This window comes from Condylura cristata, unplaced genomic scaffold, assembly GCF_000260355.1.
Source record: "Condylura cristata isolate star-nosed mole 26May11 unplaced genomic scaffold, ConCri1.0 scaffold00006, whole genome shotgun sequence".
NCBI classification, from domain to species: Eukaryota; Metazoa; Chordata; class Mammalia; order Eulipotyphla; family Talpidae; genus Condylura; species Condylura cristata.
In genome coordinates, this window is record NW_004567107.1 from 33,805,661 (window position 1) to 33,821,930 (window position 16,270).

General features: G+C 38.7%; 1 protein-coding gene across 1 annotated transcript in view; it reads right to left on the bottom strand.

Annotated features, from left to right (window-relative positions):
• Nucleotides 1–16,270, bottom strand: part of PCSK5 (proprotein convertase subtilisin/kexin type 5) — a 272,056-nt gene that overhangs the window by 214,144 nt on the left and 41,642 nt on the right. Inside the window, exon 2 of the mRNA XM_004677562.2 lies at nucleotides 15,142–15,246. Coding sequence (XP_004677619.1) covers nucleotides 15,142–15,246 — 105 coding nt within the window. The remainder of the gene's footprint in view (nucleotides 1–15,141; nucleotides 15,247–16,270) is intronic.

Consider the following 16,270-nt stretch of genomic DNA (forward strand, 5'->3'; position numbering starts at 1 on the left):
CCTAACTTATGGTGGAAAAAACCGTGACTACTTCTGGCTGAGGCAACAGACTCAAAAGGAACTTGAGAACTTCTGGGAAATGGGGACAAATCTTGATATGGTTTCAGGGTATACATGTGTATGCTAGTCAAAATTCAAGAGCTATTGAAAAATCTGTGTTTCCTCTATGCAAATTTTACATAAAAAGAAATGTGGGCCTCCCTAATGATGCAAGGGATTGAAGTGCCACACTATGAAGCTGTCTGCAGCCACTGCAGCACGAGCTTGATCCTCAGATAGGGAGCTACCCACATGGTGCAACAGACCTTTCCTGCCTCTCCTGCCTTACCCTCAGCGGAGTACTTCAGTGAACCCTCCTATTCTGTTCTCCACTCTATCTCTGGTGAATCCACTCAGCAAACATACCTCTGACGTATACCTCAGGTCTTGTTTACACAAATGAAATCTTTAAACAAAACCCCAAAAAACTCAATGTATTGATGACACTGGCACCAAAATATTGGTGGGGTGGGGGTGCAGGTGGACTGCTTTTTTTTTGAAATATACCAAAAATTAGATGGACTTTATAGATGAATAAAGATATATGACAAAGAAAGTATGAAAATGTTAATGGCAGAATCTATATGGTAAACACAGTGGTATTAACTTCAAATTCTTTAATTTTGCTGTGTTAGCAAAAATGTTATGTGAAATATTAGGAAAAATCAATTCTAAAGAATTAAAACATATATATATAACCAAGAATTTAAAGGAGTTCACAAGACTCTATACATGAACTCTTAAGTAGATTTAGGATATGATTATTCTATGATTATACACGGCTAGGCTTGTAACATGTTAGCATCACAGTTTGTAAACTGCACCACAAATGCAGAGGTGTGCCTTCACTTCACAGGTTTGCTTACTGTGAACTTGATTAATATGCACATGGTTGAAAGTGGGCTCTGATTATAAGAGAAACTGTCCCTTATAAAATGACTTCGTAATTTCCTGGCACTGCATTCACTCGCAGTGTAGGGTGCCAGAACCTGTGCAGAGGAAAACCGTCTAATTCCTAATGATATAATCCCGATGTACTCCAAAGTACATCTGAGTTGTAGAGGCCAAGATTGGAAACTACAGCTTTATGTGCTGGTCATTAATCCTGTTATCTCCATGAAAGTCTATGCATGGGACCTTTGCCCTCCTGGGGTAATTCTGCAGTCTGTGAATGGTGCCAGCCTGGATTTGTGACCCTGCTCCTATCAATTAATACTAACTACCGGGTAGAACTGACCTCTCTGGGCTGGAGTTTTCTCATGTGAAGGAGTGGTGCTACAACTACACTGCTTACAAAATTTCCAAAATACACAAATCTTCACATTGTGTTACTTTGCCTACAATCATACAATCTGAGAGCTAATCGGACAGATCCGCCAGCTCATCAGAAGGCTGTTTGAAGATGCTTTCGCTCACAACTTCTATTACAGAAGTTTAAGGGCCGGGTCCACAGAGTTAGTAACAGAGGAAATTGGCTTTGTCTCCTGGAGTCAAGGGGAGTCTGTGAATGTTTTACAAGGTGCTGAGAGAAACTGCCTTTCTACCAAAGAAATAATCATCATGGAGGGAGGGGAGTTTGTTTAGTGGGTAGATGAATAGAATGATACCTGGGAAACTAATGTAAATGTTCCCATATAAACATATGGTAAAATCAGTGGTGGTTATTCTATTTCCTTTATACTGATGTTTGAAAGGAATTATTCATAGTAGGAAATGTCCTGATTTACTGTAATCATAGGACATTGGAGTTTAGTCAGTCTCTACCCTTAACTGTCTCACTAGTTGTACTAATATTCAGAATCAACACTTTTTTCTTAATTTTTTTTAGTAAAAATAGTTATTTTTATTATTTAGTGCAATTGATATGTGTGACATGATCTTAGTTCAAAGTTGTTCTTTATCTTGCAGTCCTCAGTATGTAAATAGGAACTTGACATGTATTCGTGAAAGCTTATTTAAAATATATTGATAACTTTAAAAGTTTCAGTTGTATAATATAGTATGAATTGCACAGGGTATTAAAGCTAATACTGAAAGCTGGGGGCTTTTGGCTTCAGACATGGATTTTGAATTTAACCAGAGAGCAAATTCCATGAGGTTAATGACTAGTTTTGCCTTTTCAGTTTTCTCTCTGATGTTGTTTATTACCTCACACCACAATTCACTTTTCAAATCATCCAAGGAGAAAGAAAATGACTGAATAGCTCAGCTACAGATATCTCTCTCATACTACCTCATTCATGGGAAACACTAGCCTCCCCACCATTATGTATTTTCCCAGTCCTCCAGGAAGAGAGGATCACTTTATCATTTTCTTTCTATGTACAAAAGGACTTCCCTCTAGTCCAAGGAGTAAATCTAAAAAATCACATCCACATCTTACACATTTTAAAGGCCATTTCTGGAACATTCCATCTAGAAAAAAAGTTTCTCTGAGTTGGTATCTAGCAAATGTGACCTAAGGCTGTTACCTACCTGTTCACTCTGCAGATCTTTTGCACTTATTTTTTGAAATGGCCCCTGAGCTATATAACTCCTATAAACATGCTTGCTTAGCTTTGCCAGTGAATTAAAAAATAATCTACATGTTCCCCAATAATTTTCATTTTCATTAACTGTCCTTGATTCCATTTTATTTTATCTTTGGTCACTTTTATTTTCCAACCTCCAATCTACTATCTTCACAATCAGCACCCTACCGACACCTAAACTAACAATTTCTGATTTTTTAATTCCACAGTTAGGATTTTTAAAATTTGGTATTGCCATTGTCATTTTAGAAGGTATGCTATTTCTCCAAATACCACATAAAGCATTTCATTCTTAGAATGAATTTAGAATAATTTCTATTAAGTACAATGTTTTGCTATTCAGAACTACTTTCCTCAAATTCATGAACATCAGTAACAATAATTACTGTTCTCATTATCACACTTGTGTCAGTAAGAGACACATACTATGAAAATAGAGAAGTGATGTTACTTGTTCCTCATTTATCATGTACACTGCTGAATAGTCTGTATCTGTTTCCAGACTACACAGGTCAATCTTTAGTCTAATTGCAAAACCAGCTCTTTCAGGTAAAACAGTGACAGGGAGAGCAGCATTGCTTAGAAATATTCTAAACATTGGGGGGGAAAGTAGATGGAAGAATTGTGAAAAGCTATGACAAGAGAGACAATGAAAAGGGCCCTGCGATGGACAGTGTCAACCAACGGTAAAATCAGAAGTGACAGCGATTCAAAATAGTAATTAAATAGAAAATAACTCTTCTGCTCTGTGATTTTTATAAGTAAAATAAGCCCAATAAGGAGCGACATGCTAATAGCAACTTTGAGCCAGTCGTAAAGCGGAGACCAGAGTCCGAATGCACCACGACCAAAGAACGCTGCTTTCACTTCAGATCACGGTATCTCCAACTGGCTGCTCACACGTCTGAACTAAAATGAGGCAGTACTATGTATTTCACCATTATATGATTTAAATCTTAGAGGAATTAAACGAAAATGACAGTTCCTGGTTTTATTATTGCCTCCATTATTTCCCTGTAAAACTTCATTTAAAAATACTACTTACTCATTCTTCTACTGAAAGGTTTCCTAGTGTTATTCCAAGTCTGTCCCAGATATTATTTCAGGTCAAAGGACTACCAGAGTAACAAGACATACATGGGTTTATTGAGTTTATACCCTGGAGAAGACTAGTCAAAGAGAAACAATATGATTTTGTATTCAGGTAAGTGAATTTAGGAAATTAATATGTTAAGCTAGACTGTGAGAGTGGGGTGTAGCAAGGTGTAGCTGGGTGATGAGATTAAAGGTCTGCTTCAACAAGAGTGATCATGGAGGATCCTTTCAAAGGAGGGAACAATGCCGTGCTATGTGAAGGAGATAACTGTCATGTAAAGACTAAAGGAAAATCATTCCTGGTAAAGGCAACAAAGGAAAAGGTTTATTATTTGAGAGGCAGAAGGTCAGTGGAGCTAAGTATGATAAACAGAAAGGAGGCTTTTCAAAGACTACCTTGATGAGGCAAAGAGAGGCCAGATCACAATGGCCCTTGAAAATGAGTAAGAAAAAAACTATTTTAGGGTCCCATGGAACATGGTAGAGGAATTTTGGGGCAATGGTTGTGGACATGGCATTAAAACATACATTTAAGAAACTACCACCCCCCAAGAGATACAATGATGTGAACCAACTTTACCTCAATAAATGTGACTCAAGAATTTCTGACTTCTACATATATTTGGATTGCAGAGGAATATGATAGAATGACTTATATGTTAGGAAGATTTATATGTCTTATAAGTACAAAAGAAAAAAGCAACTAGATTTTATTCAGAAGTCAAATCACTTGATCTTTTAATATTTTAAGCTTTTTACTTCCTGTGGAGAAGGACGATAACACAAGAGTGGAAGTAAAGACAATTGCCATGGCCAAGGTCAAAGACAATGGGTGGATTAACCAGTCTGGTGGCAGTGCAGAGGAAGAAGGGTCACAAATTCACTGCTCTTTTGATATATTTTAGTGTTGGAACCAACAGGATCCCTTATGGTTACAGAGAGCAAATGAGAAAAAGGAAGAGAATCAGACATGACTGCTCTGCTTTTTGTCTTGAGCAACCAGATAAATCATGGTGCCCTTTACTGGGGAGGAAAAGGCTTTAAGGTCATGGTTATGAGACGGAATTAAAAGTGTATGTCATATTATGTTACAGATGCTTATTTGACCTCTAGCTAGAGATGTTGGGAGATGAGAGAAGGAGATAAAAATCTGAAGGACACTAACATATAGGTGAGCCCTGGGAACTCCAGAATTTACAGGTGAAGTAGAGGAGGTGTCATCAGTGAAGATAGAAAAGTTCAGGAAAGGTAGGAAAAAAGAAACTGGAAGAATGTGATCAAGAAATTGAAAAAGTCACTTTTTAAGAAGGATCAAATAATAGAGTAACCATCATATCAAGTGACGGTAGAGCCAGATGAGAATGTATTTCTGGATTTAAAATATCAAAAGTAATGCTGGAACAAAAACAGTTCCACTATAAATACTGTTTTAAAAAAATCATAGTGTGGAAGAGTTACTATTAAGAATTATATCTATGTTTTTGTGTATCCGTTCAAAGCCGATCCTGATATAACTACACACAGGTATTTTTTTGTTGTTGTTTGGACATTAAAATAATGGGAACACATCATATATGTCATTTTTTTTTAAAAGATTTATTTGTACATACAGAACTGGGGTACAGGCCAGAGGCTCAGGGGCGGCGAGAGGCTTCACCAGAGACAGAGTGGGGAGCAGGACAGGCAGATCAACAAAGTACACTGCTGAGGGGTGCAGTGGGTGGGTCAGGAGAGGTCTGCCACGCCATGTGGATCTCCTCTGGGGCAGGCGGGGATTGAACTCATGCGGAAGTGGCTTTAGCTTCTCAGTGCAGTGCTTTAACCCGCTGTGCCACCAGGGAGGGCCTATATGTCATTTTTATATTGCTTTTTTAACTTTACAAGTTATTTTGGGGATCCTGTCTTACTAGTACATATATTTACAATAATTTTTTATAATAGTTTATTTTTACATCATTTTGTACATTTTTCCATCTCAATCGCAATCCCCGTGGGCTTCCCATCACCAAATCACCCATGTGTCATCACCATAGTTCATTTCCCTCCCCCCTCCCACTGTTTTTTGGTCCCATTCCCCACCCCACTCCCATAAAATGTCTCTGATATATAGCTGCTCATTATTATTATTATTTTCTCACCTGGTCCATTATACTCCTGCTATGAGTGAAACCATCTGGCATTTTTCCTTTTCTTTCTGGCTGATTTATATTTACAACAATTTTAATGGCTACATACTATTTGGTTACATGGATTTAACCTATACTCTCTGATCATGTCTTCCATGTATTTCTCTTCCATGCACTGTATTGTTTCAAACCATGTACCTCTCTAAGTGTACACAGGCAATGACAAGCTTGCAGCTGGGGTTGGGGAGAATGCGGGAGATGGACAAATGCATTAAGGGCTCACCATACAGGACCTAAGAAGCAATGTTTCTTTCAGCGACACCATATTGCTTCCTTTTATGTTGTAAGAACTGACTGACATTTGGCACAAGTGAGCGTGAGCGCAAAAACAAAATTCACAAACACTGGTTAACAAATCATTTTCATTGGATTTTATTTATTCTTGCATTCATTACAATAAATGCATGAATCATCATGATTTCCCTTCAAAGTTAGACAACTAAAATGTCTGGGTTTTGCTGTTGCTGCTGGTTTTTCTTCTTTGTTGTTTTGCTATTTATGCTTATGTCCTAGATTTGTGTACTGCTTTTTTTTAAAGATTTATTTATTTATGCACACAAGAACTGGGTTGCAGGCCAGAAGTGCAAGGGCGATGAGAGGATTCACGAGTGACAAAGTAGGGAGCAGAACAGGCCAACTGATGAAGTACACTGCTGAGGGGAGCAGCGAGCAGGTGAGGAGAGAGGTCTGCTGCACCATGTGGGTCAACTCCAGGGTGGGGATGGAACTCATGTCGAAGTGGCTTTAGCTTCTTCTTAGTGCTGTGCTTTAACCTACTACACTACCAGGAAGGGCCTATTTTAAGCCTAGCTTCCCCAAGAGTTCAACAGAAGTCATCACTCTGACATTCCCTTAAGATCTATTGCAGACTTAATGTGATTGCCCCACAATTCTTATATTGGATCCTAATCCCCAGTGTGACAGAATTAGAAGACAGTGCATTTAGGTGTCCTTATCAGAGCCCCCAGAGAACTCCGTGTCCCACCTGCCAAGCAAAGTCACATCAAGAAAATGGCAGCCGGGAAGTTGGTCATCAGCAAGCACTGTACAAACCAATGTCTTGGACTTGGAAGTGCCCAACCTCCCGGACTATGGGAAGTAAATTTCTGTGTTTATAAACTACCCAGTTCATAGAATTCAGCTATAAGCTGTGGGACCTATGTAGAAATTTAGAATGTTACTACTGTACATTTTCTAGATCCACCTACGTTTTTAGAATCTGACATCTTAGAATTACTACGTAAAGTAACAGAGATTTTAATTAGCACCTGTCCTTAAAGTGGCTAAAATAACAGGAAAAATCCATAATCTCATACCCAATCCCTATCAAATCTCTTTGTATTCCTCATTCTATGTCCATATTTATTTGCATTTGTTCTTCTCTTTAACTTTTCCTACGTCCTCCAACCTGAGTTTCCTGTTAAGACAGTGAGTGTCTCGCCAGTGACTGAGGTGTCAGTGGAAAGCTGGGCAGATCACAGGAGCAACTGGGACAAGCTGTCTACCAGGAGCAGCCTTTGCTTAAAACCTGAATGACCAGGGCCTATTATTCATGCCCAAATGATAATTGTATTTCAATTTGAAGACTAACACAGAGAAAAAGTCAGATTTGAGCTTTCCTTCCTTCCCCCCACACAGCCTATCCAAGGAGTTGCAAACCAAGAGGCCTCTCAGGTGCCTTTCCTTTGGCCCACAGAAATGATTTTAAACCCTTAGACTGTCAACATTTAAAATCAGGAGATGCGATGTGAAAATCCAGACTTGCAGGCTGTTTTGAATTGGCAATATCAAGCCCACCTGCCACCATGACAACTGGCCACAGCAGAGTCCCGGCTTCTCGCTTAAACACAGCAAGGCTCTGCTTCACCGTATGGCCAATTATTTTAGATCTGACTGGTCTCACTCATTCTTGGTGTCTGCACTCCCACTGCAGGCATGTGGGTTTATAACCTTTTAAAATGAAACACTGCCAAGAGCTCCCTAATGAAGATCTGGCAACCTTTCCAAAGTAGCTGAGTTATTTTTTAATTCACTCCTGTCTTTAAGGAGCTTGGGTCACAATCCATCCTTCCCTTCAGCAGTGTACATCTGACTCTGGTTTCTGCCCACCCAGACATTTGAGACACATGGAAACAAGACAGAAAGGGAGATGGAGCACACAATAGACTCTGCACCCCATAGCCCCTCGCCGCTCCCATCTCTTCCACAGTCCTCGCCATCTTCTCACGGAAATGTATCAAATGTTGTGAATCTCCAGTATTTATATCCTAGCTTCAGAGGGGGGTTTCAGACACAGAAGTGCTAACAAAAGCCAAAGAGATGAATTTACTATCATGAACACATTCATAGATGGCTTAAAGACAGTAAAGATGGCAGTCTAGAAGAGTCCCCAAAATGCCTCTTGACCATTCATGTGCATCTCCTCTCTGCTGATCACTGCATCCACACCCGCACTGCTTCCAGAAGAATGCAGGACATTTTCAAGATGTTTGACAACGACATGTCAAGGAGCCAATGGCAAGGATCATGCGATGAGCCACAGTGCTGCGCCTCAGGTATTGCCCAGGGGACCACCTCCAAGCTCATCCCTACTTGGCACCCCCAGGGCTGTGTGAGCGCAGACCCAGGAAAGCTGGATCATAAGACTGCACTTCACAGAAGAAAAGCCAAACCACTACATTATTATCACATTTAAAACCGAAGAACAGAAAATTAACCTGCCAAGGAAAACACTTCACGGGAGCACCAGCTTGAATGAGGGCAGGTGGGGTGAGAGGAAATGAGGGAGTGGCCTGAGCAGGAAGCAATTGAACTTGGGTGAAATGAGGGTTGATTAAGCTGCAGCAGCTCCACCGGAATCTTACTGGAGAAAAGGCATGGCTGTGAGTCATGGGTGGTAGCTGGGGGAGGCTGAATTCAGGCACTTCTTGGCATTTATTTCTAACTATATAGGTTTCTTTACCTCTAAAGGTCCCCCAAGTAGCTGAGGTATGTGTAAATAACTTATAATCAGCAATTTTTTAGGAACATAGTCATTATGTACAGTGAAGCGCCCCTGACTCTACCACATGTATTTTATTCTTGAGGCAAAAAAAAAAAAAAAAAAAAAAAAAAAGAGAGAAACTCCAGTGGTCTGAAAACCAGAACCTTAAATTAGATTAGCAAGGACCTGAATTTACCTTTCTTCCTTCACCATTCTGATTTCATCTGATCTTGTTAATCACTTCATGCTCCTTACCTGTGCTTTTCCCTACACCCTCTTGTTTGTCATTATATGATGCTTGACTGCTTTGCTTTAAAATTCTCTTCAGAGGAAATGGCCTATGTATAAATGTAACAAATGGGCACTATTTCTGTGTGTGAGTGCCTTGAACTCAATTCTGGGCAGATTTACAGAGGGACAACTGCTGCTCTGGGAGTATAAGGGAGGGGTTTCAAATATTTAAACAGCTCTTATATAGTAAGTCTCGTAGACAAAAGTAAATCCAACAGCTAGAAGTTAGAGCTGAGCAGATTATAACTCAACAAGTTAAATCATTCAACTATAAATTCAACATTTGCTTTGTCTAATATCGAACTCTGTATCGCTGCACAGACTTAACAGTTCTGAAAAATTACTCTTGGGAGTATGATGAAGGTTATGCCAGCATTAGAGAGATGTCTAATTTAAGACAATTATAATTCTGCAACAAATGATAATACATAGTGTTTCCATAATTGAGCTACACAGCTCTACACCTATGTGTGATAAGGCATGTTGACTGAAATTGAACTTTAGGAAGAATACCCATTCCTGATCCCCTAACAGTGGGTGAGTCTAGATTTGGACAAAAACCAATCCATAAATAAATTTTGAAGGCAAATGAGATTGGAAAAGACAAGCAGTTGAATGATTAGAATGTTCAAGATAAAATCTAATGGACAAAAGAGAAAGCTCTACATATGAAACTAACATGGATTCTAGTTTTTCTATTCTAACTATGAAGAATAAGAAAGAATATCATCTCCTTTGTCCCTACCCACAACTGTACAGGCAGCTACCAAAATGGGGAAAAGAAAAAAAGAACTTCTATTCCAAAATGATCCACATTTAGGCCCTCCTTGGTGGCAGCGGGTTAAAGCACAGCATGAAGAAGCTAAAGCCACTTCCTCATGAGTTCGATCCCTGCCTGCCCCGGAGGTGACCCACATGGCCTGGCAGACCTCTCCTGGCCTGCCCGCTGCTCTGCTCAGCAGTGTACTTCATCAGTTGGCCTGTTCTGCTCCCCACTTGGTCTCTGGTGAAGCCTCTTACCACCCCTGCACCTCTGGCCTGTATCCCATTTCTGTATGCATAAAAATAAATAAATCTTTTTAAAAAAATGATACACACATATATATAAAGCCCTTCTTGACCAAAATGTCACTGGACAGGCAAAAATTTCTAAAAATAATTTAAAATGATTAACATTCTGAGGATGTTAGCGCAACACTAACATTGGTTCTAATATTTGTCTTAGGTTTTATGGAGAAAAGTTGGCTAGTCAAAAGGTAAGATATGTATAAGATAAACTATTATATTATTAAAAAAGAATAACATTTCAATGCTTTTATGTAATAGATCAGTGAATGAATATTAAAGCTGCAATATTTCAAGCTTAAAAAAAAAGATGTATAAGAACACTAAGATTCACTGGTCCAACTGATGCTATCCTAGAAGTCTGCAAATTGCCGTCATTTCAATGGCTAATTATGACATCATGTTAATATGTGGGAATCTACTCTATTCTTATTCTCTAGTCTATGAGCACAGCATTTTCTCAGAGGCAGAAAAGTTTTTTGCAATGTTGCTACTCTTGCATTTTCTTCTTTAGAATGTTGTGAGTAAAAGCAATAGAAGTGATGGAGGGGAGATATACAGGGGTGGGGGTGGAGGGAGAGGAGCCATGCAATTTGCCACAGTAAATTTTAGCACACCTTTTCCCTGCAATTCACCCATGTGCTTTCCCTGCCTTGAAAAGATGAACAACAAAAAAACTTCTTATGTTGCCAGTGATTTTCCACCAAGCCATGTCACATGGGTACCATCATCCCAAATTACAAATCTGCCGGTACTCCATCACACAAATCATCTGCCTTTACACAGCCATGACAAAAGCAAAGAGAGCATTCCAAAGAAGGCAAGTCTCACCAGCACTTTTTATATACCCCAAGAGGTTCACTGGGAGTGAAAAATAGAAAGTCACTGATAAGATATAAAGTCCATAGAAATGAACATAGTGTCAAAGTATCTCCCCACAAATCACTTCTTAAAATTAGGAAGAGGAAAGTCATCATTTAAAATAGAGAAACCTGGCAGACACCACCTTAACCAAGTGAGCAAAGTTAAAAATCATAAGTAGTGAAAGAAACCTAACATCTTGTACCTCCTGATCTGATGCACTGAGAACACCACGCTTCTCTGAGTTTCTTGAGAAATCAGAATCTAATCTCAAGGAAGCAGACAAACCCAACTTGAGAGAGTATACAAAATGTCTGGCCTGTGCTCTCAGAAAAGTTTTAGTACATGAAAGAAAAGGGGAGAAAGAAAACAAAAGGGTGTATGGCAGAGCATACTAAGGGGACTTGGGAAAAATGAAAACTCATGTGATCCTGACTCAGAAAAGGAGTAACTGACAAAATTATGAATTAGAAAATGTTGAATCAATGTAAACATCCAGAGTTGTCCCATCATGTAAGCACTGCACTGGTTATATATATTTGATATATAATCAAATATCCTTGGTTTTAGTAAACATACCCTGGAAAAAAAATGTACAAAATGATGTAAAAATAAAGTGTTATAAAAAATATATATATACTTATATACCTGTATATACACACATATATACTTTCCCACATATGTGTGTGCATGCTTTAAGGTAAACAGAAGAGAAAGAAAATTATCAAATAAATATGATAAAATGTAATGTTAATAGCTGGGGAGTTTAGGAAACATACAGTATAGGAATTCTTTGTAACAATTTTACAACCTCTCTGTAAATAAAGTATTTAACACTAAAAAGGAAAAAGTGGGCCAGAGTTTTCTGAGGAGGGAGGTGGAGATGGAGTAGAAAGGTAGTAGACCCCCATCTACTTTTTTCTCCCCCACCCCAACACTGAGAAGCATTGTCACCTGGGTTTCCCTGGAGCTGCAGTGAATTTCTTTAGGGTAACCCTATTTATCTCCAAATCCCCTGAGCCTAACAAAGAAGGCCTATAAGAGAAGCTCAAGAAAAATGTAATGACTGAAACTATAAGTAATACTAAAAAAAAAAAAAAAATTGTGGGTAAATCCCAACCTGTGGTCAAACTGAGGTCCTCTTACATAAACAGCTGGATGGAAATGAAGGGCAGGAATAAAGAGTAAGATCCAGTCATGCTCAGGGGAATTCTTTTTATTAAAAACAAAGGAGGCTTCAAAGAAACAGAAAAAATACTGATGAGATTTATATGGAACCACAAAAGACCTTGAATAGCAGAAACTCTCATGATTAAAAAGAAAGAGAACAGAGGCATCATAATCCCAAACTTCAAGCTATACTTCAAAGCCATAAATATCAAAACTGCATGGTACTGGAACAAAAACAAACACACAAACCAGTGGATTCAAATAGAAAACCTAGATATAAACCCAGAGGTTTATGGGCAGCTAATCTTTGACAAAGGAGCAAAGAAGATACAATGGGATAAAGAAGGTTTGTTCAACAAATGGTGCTGGGAAAACTGGGAAGCTATATGCAAAAAAAAAAAAAAAAAAATGAAACTAGAATACTACTTCGCACCATGTACAAAAACAAACTCGAAGTGTATTAGACATAAGGATGGAAACCATAAAATACCTGGAAGCAAAGATTGGTGACACAACATACACCTCAGTAACATCTGTGAAGATACAGCACCCAATGCAATGATAGTGAAGCAAAGTATAAACAGATGGGACTATATATCAAGTCAAAGAGCTTCTGTACAGCAAAAGAGACATTATGAAAAAACAGACATCCCACTTGGTGGAGGACAGACTGGTAAAAAATCTTCTCACACAAAACTAGCGATAAAGGATTGATCACAAAGATATACAAAGAACTGATGAAACTCACCCAAAACAAAGTAAACAACCTCATCAAAAAATGGGCAGAAGAGCTAAAAAGACACTTCTCCAAAGAGGAAATGCAGATGGCCAACAAACATCTGAAAAATGTTCACATCACTTGTAATAAGGGAGATGCAAATTAAAGCCACAATGAGATACCAGTTCACCCCAGTGAGAATGGCACATCTTCCAACAACTAGCAATAACAAATGTTGATGAGGAGAAAGAAGAACTCTCCTGCACTGCTGGTGGGAATGCAAACTAGTACAACCACTATGGAAAACTTTTTGCAGGTTTCTCAGACTGCTAAAAACGGAGCTTCCATATGGCCCAGCAATCCCACTTCTAGGTATCTATCCAAAAGGCACAAAAACACTGATTCAAAAAAAAAAAAAACAAAGGAGGACTAAGCATGTACCCATCCAACTGCCCATAGGGACATGGCTCCTCTGGACTAGGTGAGGAAGGGTAGATTTTCCAATTACAATGTGTCCTACATCCAAGGTCTCTACTGGATCCCAGTATGCTATTTGATGCACTGAGATAAGAAATAAAGACCTAAAATGACGAAGATAGCATTTAAAAGTGAAGTAGCTCTGTATTTTAGTAAATTCTTCCTCATGAAAACAAGTGTTATTACATTCTGCTTTTACCTCCCAAATTCACTAGAACTTGGTTTTTCAAATTCATATTGACTATGCACAGGAGATCTAAAGTTGGAATCATTTTAATTACCAAAGTTAAAGAAAAAATTGAAACGCTTGTTTAACAGGCAGAAAAATGTGACTTGCTTTACAAATTTAACTAATTCAAAACAACCCCAAAAGACTGCTTCTTAAAACACCTTCAATACCAAAAAGAGTTAAAGGGGGAAATATATATTCCTCTGCAGTGGAAGAATTAATGGGTATTCCTACAACCCTCAGAAAACTAGCACCTGTAAGAAATGTGCTTTTTTGGTGGAGGACAACGAGTGCTTTTGGTGGTGAGAGATTATACCTACTGCCTGACAGGAGAGAGCCTATACTGTCAAAATGTAGGATTAACCAAATTATAAAACAATGATTCTTCATTTTTAAAAACTTAAAGTGATTTCTCTAACTGCAAAGACACAATTTCACAGGCAAAACATGGCACATAACAGAGGGTAGGACTCCAAATTGCAAACCTGATTTGCATATTAAGTCCAATTAAGTCCAATAGGGATCTTTTTGCTTTAACAACAACAAAAAAAATAATAACAATTGTCATGGAATCTTTAGGTAAGATTGTTCTGCTTACTGGTAGGGACTTGACCAATTTATTTGAAACTGAGCTCATATAGCAAACCCAAATCATAATGGAAAAAAAAAAATCCTTCCCTATCAATAAATAAGTGATCCCTCAGAGAAACTGGGGCAGGCTGTCCTCTTTTCCTCTTTGGGAGGTCAAGTAGTTTTCAGTCAGAAGTCAGTCACTTTCCCTAACTTAATTATTTCAGACAGATATTTAACTCATCCTCGGCACTTCCACTGCCAGGATTAGTTTGATCCTAACAACCTTGAGCTTCCTAACACCCACTTCAAAGTCATCCCACCTCTCCAAAATGGACACGTCATACCTCCTGCCAGGTCCTCTCAGGGATGTACTGTCCAGAGGACTGACACCAAGACACAGTGCAGGGAAGATGCCTGTTGCAACCCCAATAGTCAGTTCCCACCCCTCCTGTCCCAGGCATGGTTTAGTTCTTGAGTTGCCAACAGCCTGGCTTTGTCAACGCCAGCTAAAACTGCCCAAACTCTAGGTACCTGAGGCCTGAATAGGGGTTCTGGAAGAGACTCCTGCATGGAGTTCAGACAGAAGATCACATCTGTATGCAGCTGGAGGGCATATGTCAATACATCTAAGTCAACCTCTCCCAACCAGCCCAGCCCCACATCATTTCATTTCTCCAAGATAACACCTTCTTCTGATAACCCTGGGCTCTCATGCAACAGGGATGACAATGGCACTTCAGTCAAAATCAAGTCCTTGCCCTTTTTTTTCTTGCTGAAGCAGCAGCAAAGACACTGGACCAAAGATACTATGATAGCACTTGGAATCTGAGCTTTCATGCTGCTCACCAGCAACTAGTGTGGTATTACCAATGAAAAATGCAGAAGCTTTGCTTCTTGGTCCCCACCCAACTGGTTCTTCTTACCTTTGGTTCCATTGAAATGAAACTGTGGGTTCCTCTGCTTGAGAGAACTGACCTTTTAATCGTCCTGCTATGGTAGAAGTGGTAATAGTCCTTGAGGGCCCCAATCTGCCAAGACAGGAGGGAAAGGAGAAAAATGAGAGTTAAAGTGTGAACACAGTCTTCTCCTTCCTGTTCTTTTTTTTAAATCAAAACAAGGACACAAAACAAACCAAAAAAAAAATCCATAAATTATGCAGCGGCCTGTTATGCTTAAGTGTTACTTGAACCTTGGTGATCACTTTTCAAGAGAAAGACACGTGATATGAAATGGACACATAATATGAAATGGAGTGTCCTTGAGGCAGCAACTGAGGAACTAAAGATTATAATGGGGTAGCTTAACCCCTCCATAGTTCCCTTTTAATGTTTCATTTATATGCAGCACTTTAAGTAATTTTATATCAATCTATATCCAAATGTGGGGGAGAGAAAAAAAATCAAATAGCTGTCTGGTTATAAAAACACATTGCATTTTGTTTGCTCTGAGAAATGTACAGTGAAGGACCTTGTTAGATTATTTATATCATTAATTTGAAACGAGTCCTGAGCAGTTGATCATTCACAAAGAAAACACTACTAGCTTGTTTCCTGACTTCAGCAGACAGCATAAACACACAGCAGTTATTCATCTGTTGCAAAACTAAAAGTGGAATGGCAATTTCAAAAAAAAAAAAAAAACCAAAGATCACAATATCCTACCTACCAGTCTAGCTTCCTAGATTGGAATAAACAGTTTGATCTACTTCATCTTAACCTTTTTTTTTTTTTTAAATAAACTAGTCTCATTTGCGTGTAGCTTTCTCTAGTTAAAAGTTATGTCTGAAAAATAAAAAATATAATAAAAAAAAAGTTAGGTCTGTTTAAGACAGCTGTAATTATAAGTTTCTGTCTCCTTTAAGAACAAAATGCCTAACAATCAGATTCTTAGCAGATTAGGAAATGTGGATCCTGAAACGGAAAGCAAAATATATGAGAAACTAAGACAAGAGAATCTGGTCCACACTCCTGCTTATACTCACCTAAGTGGGTGAACCTCAGCTTCTTTTTGTATAAAATTGGGACTCTGGGCTAATTTCTAAGGTCAGTCACT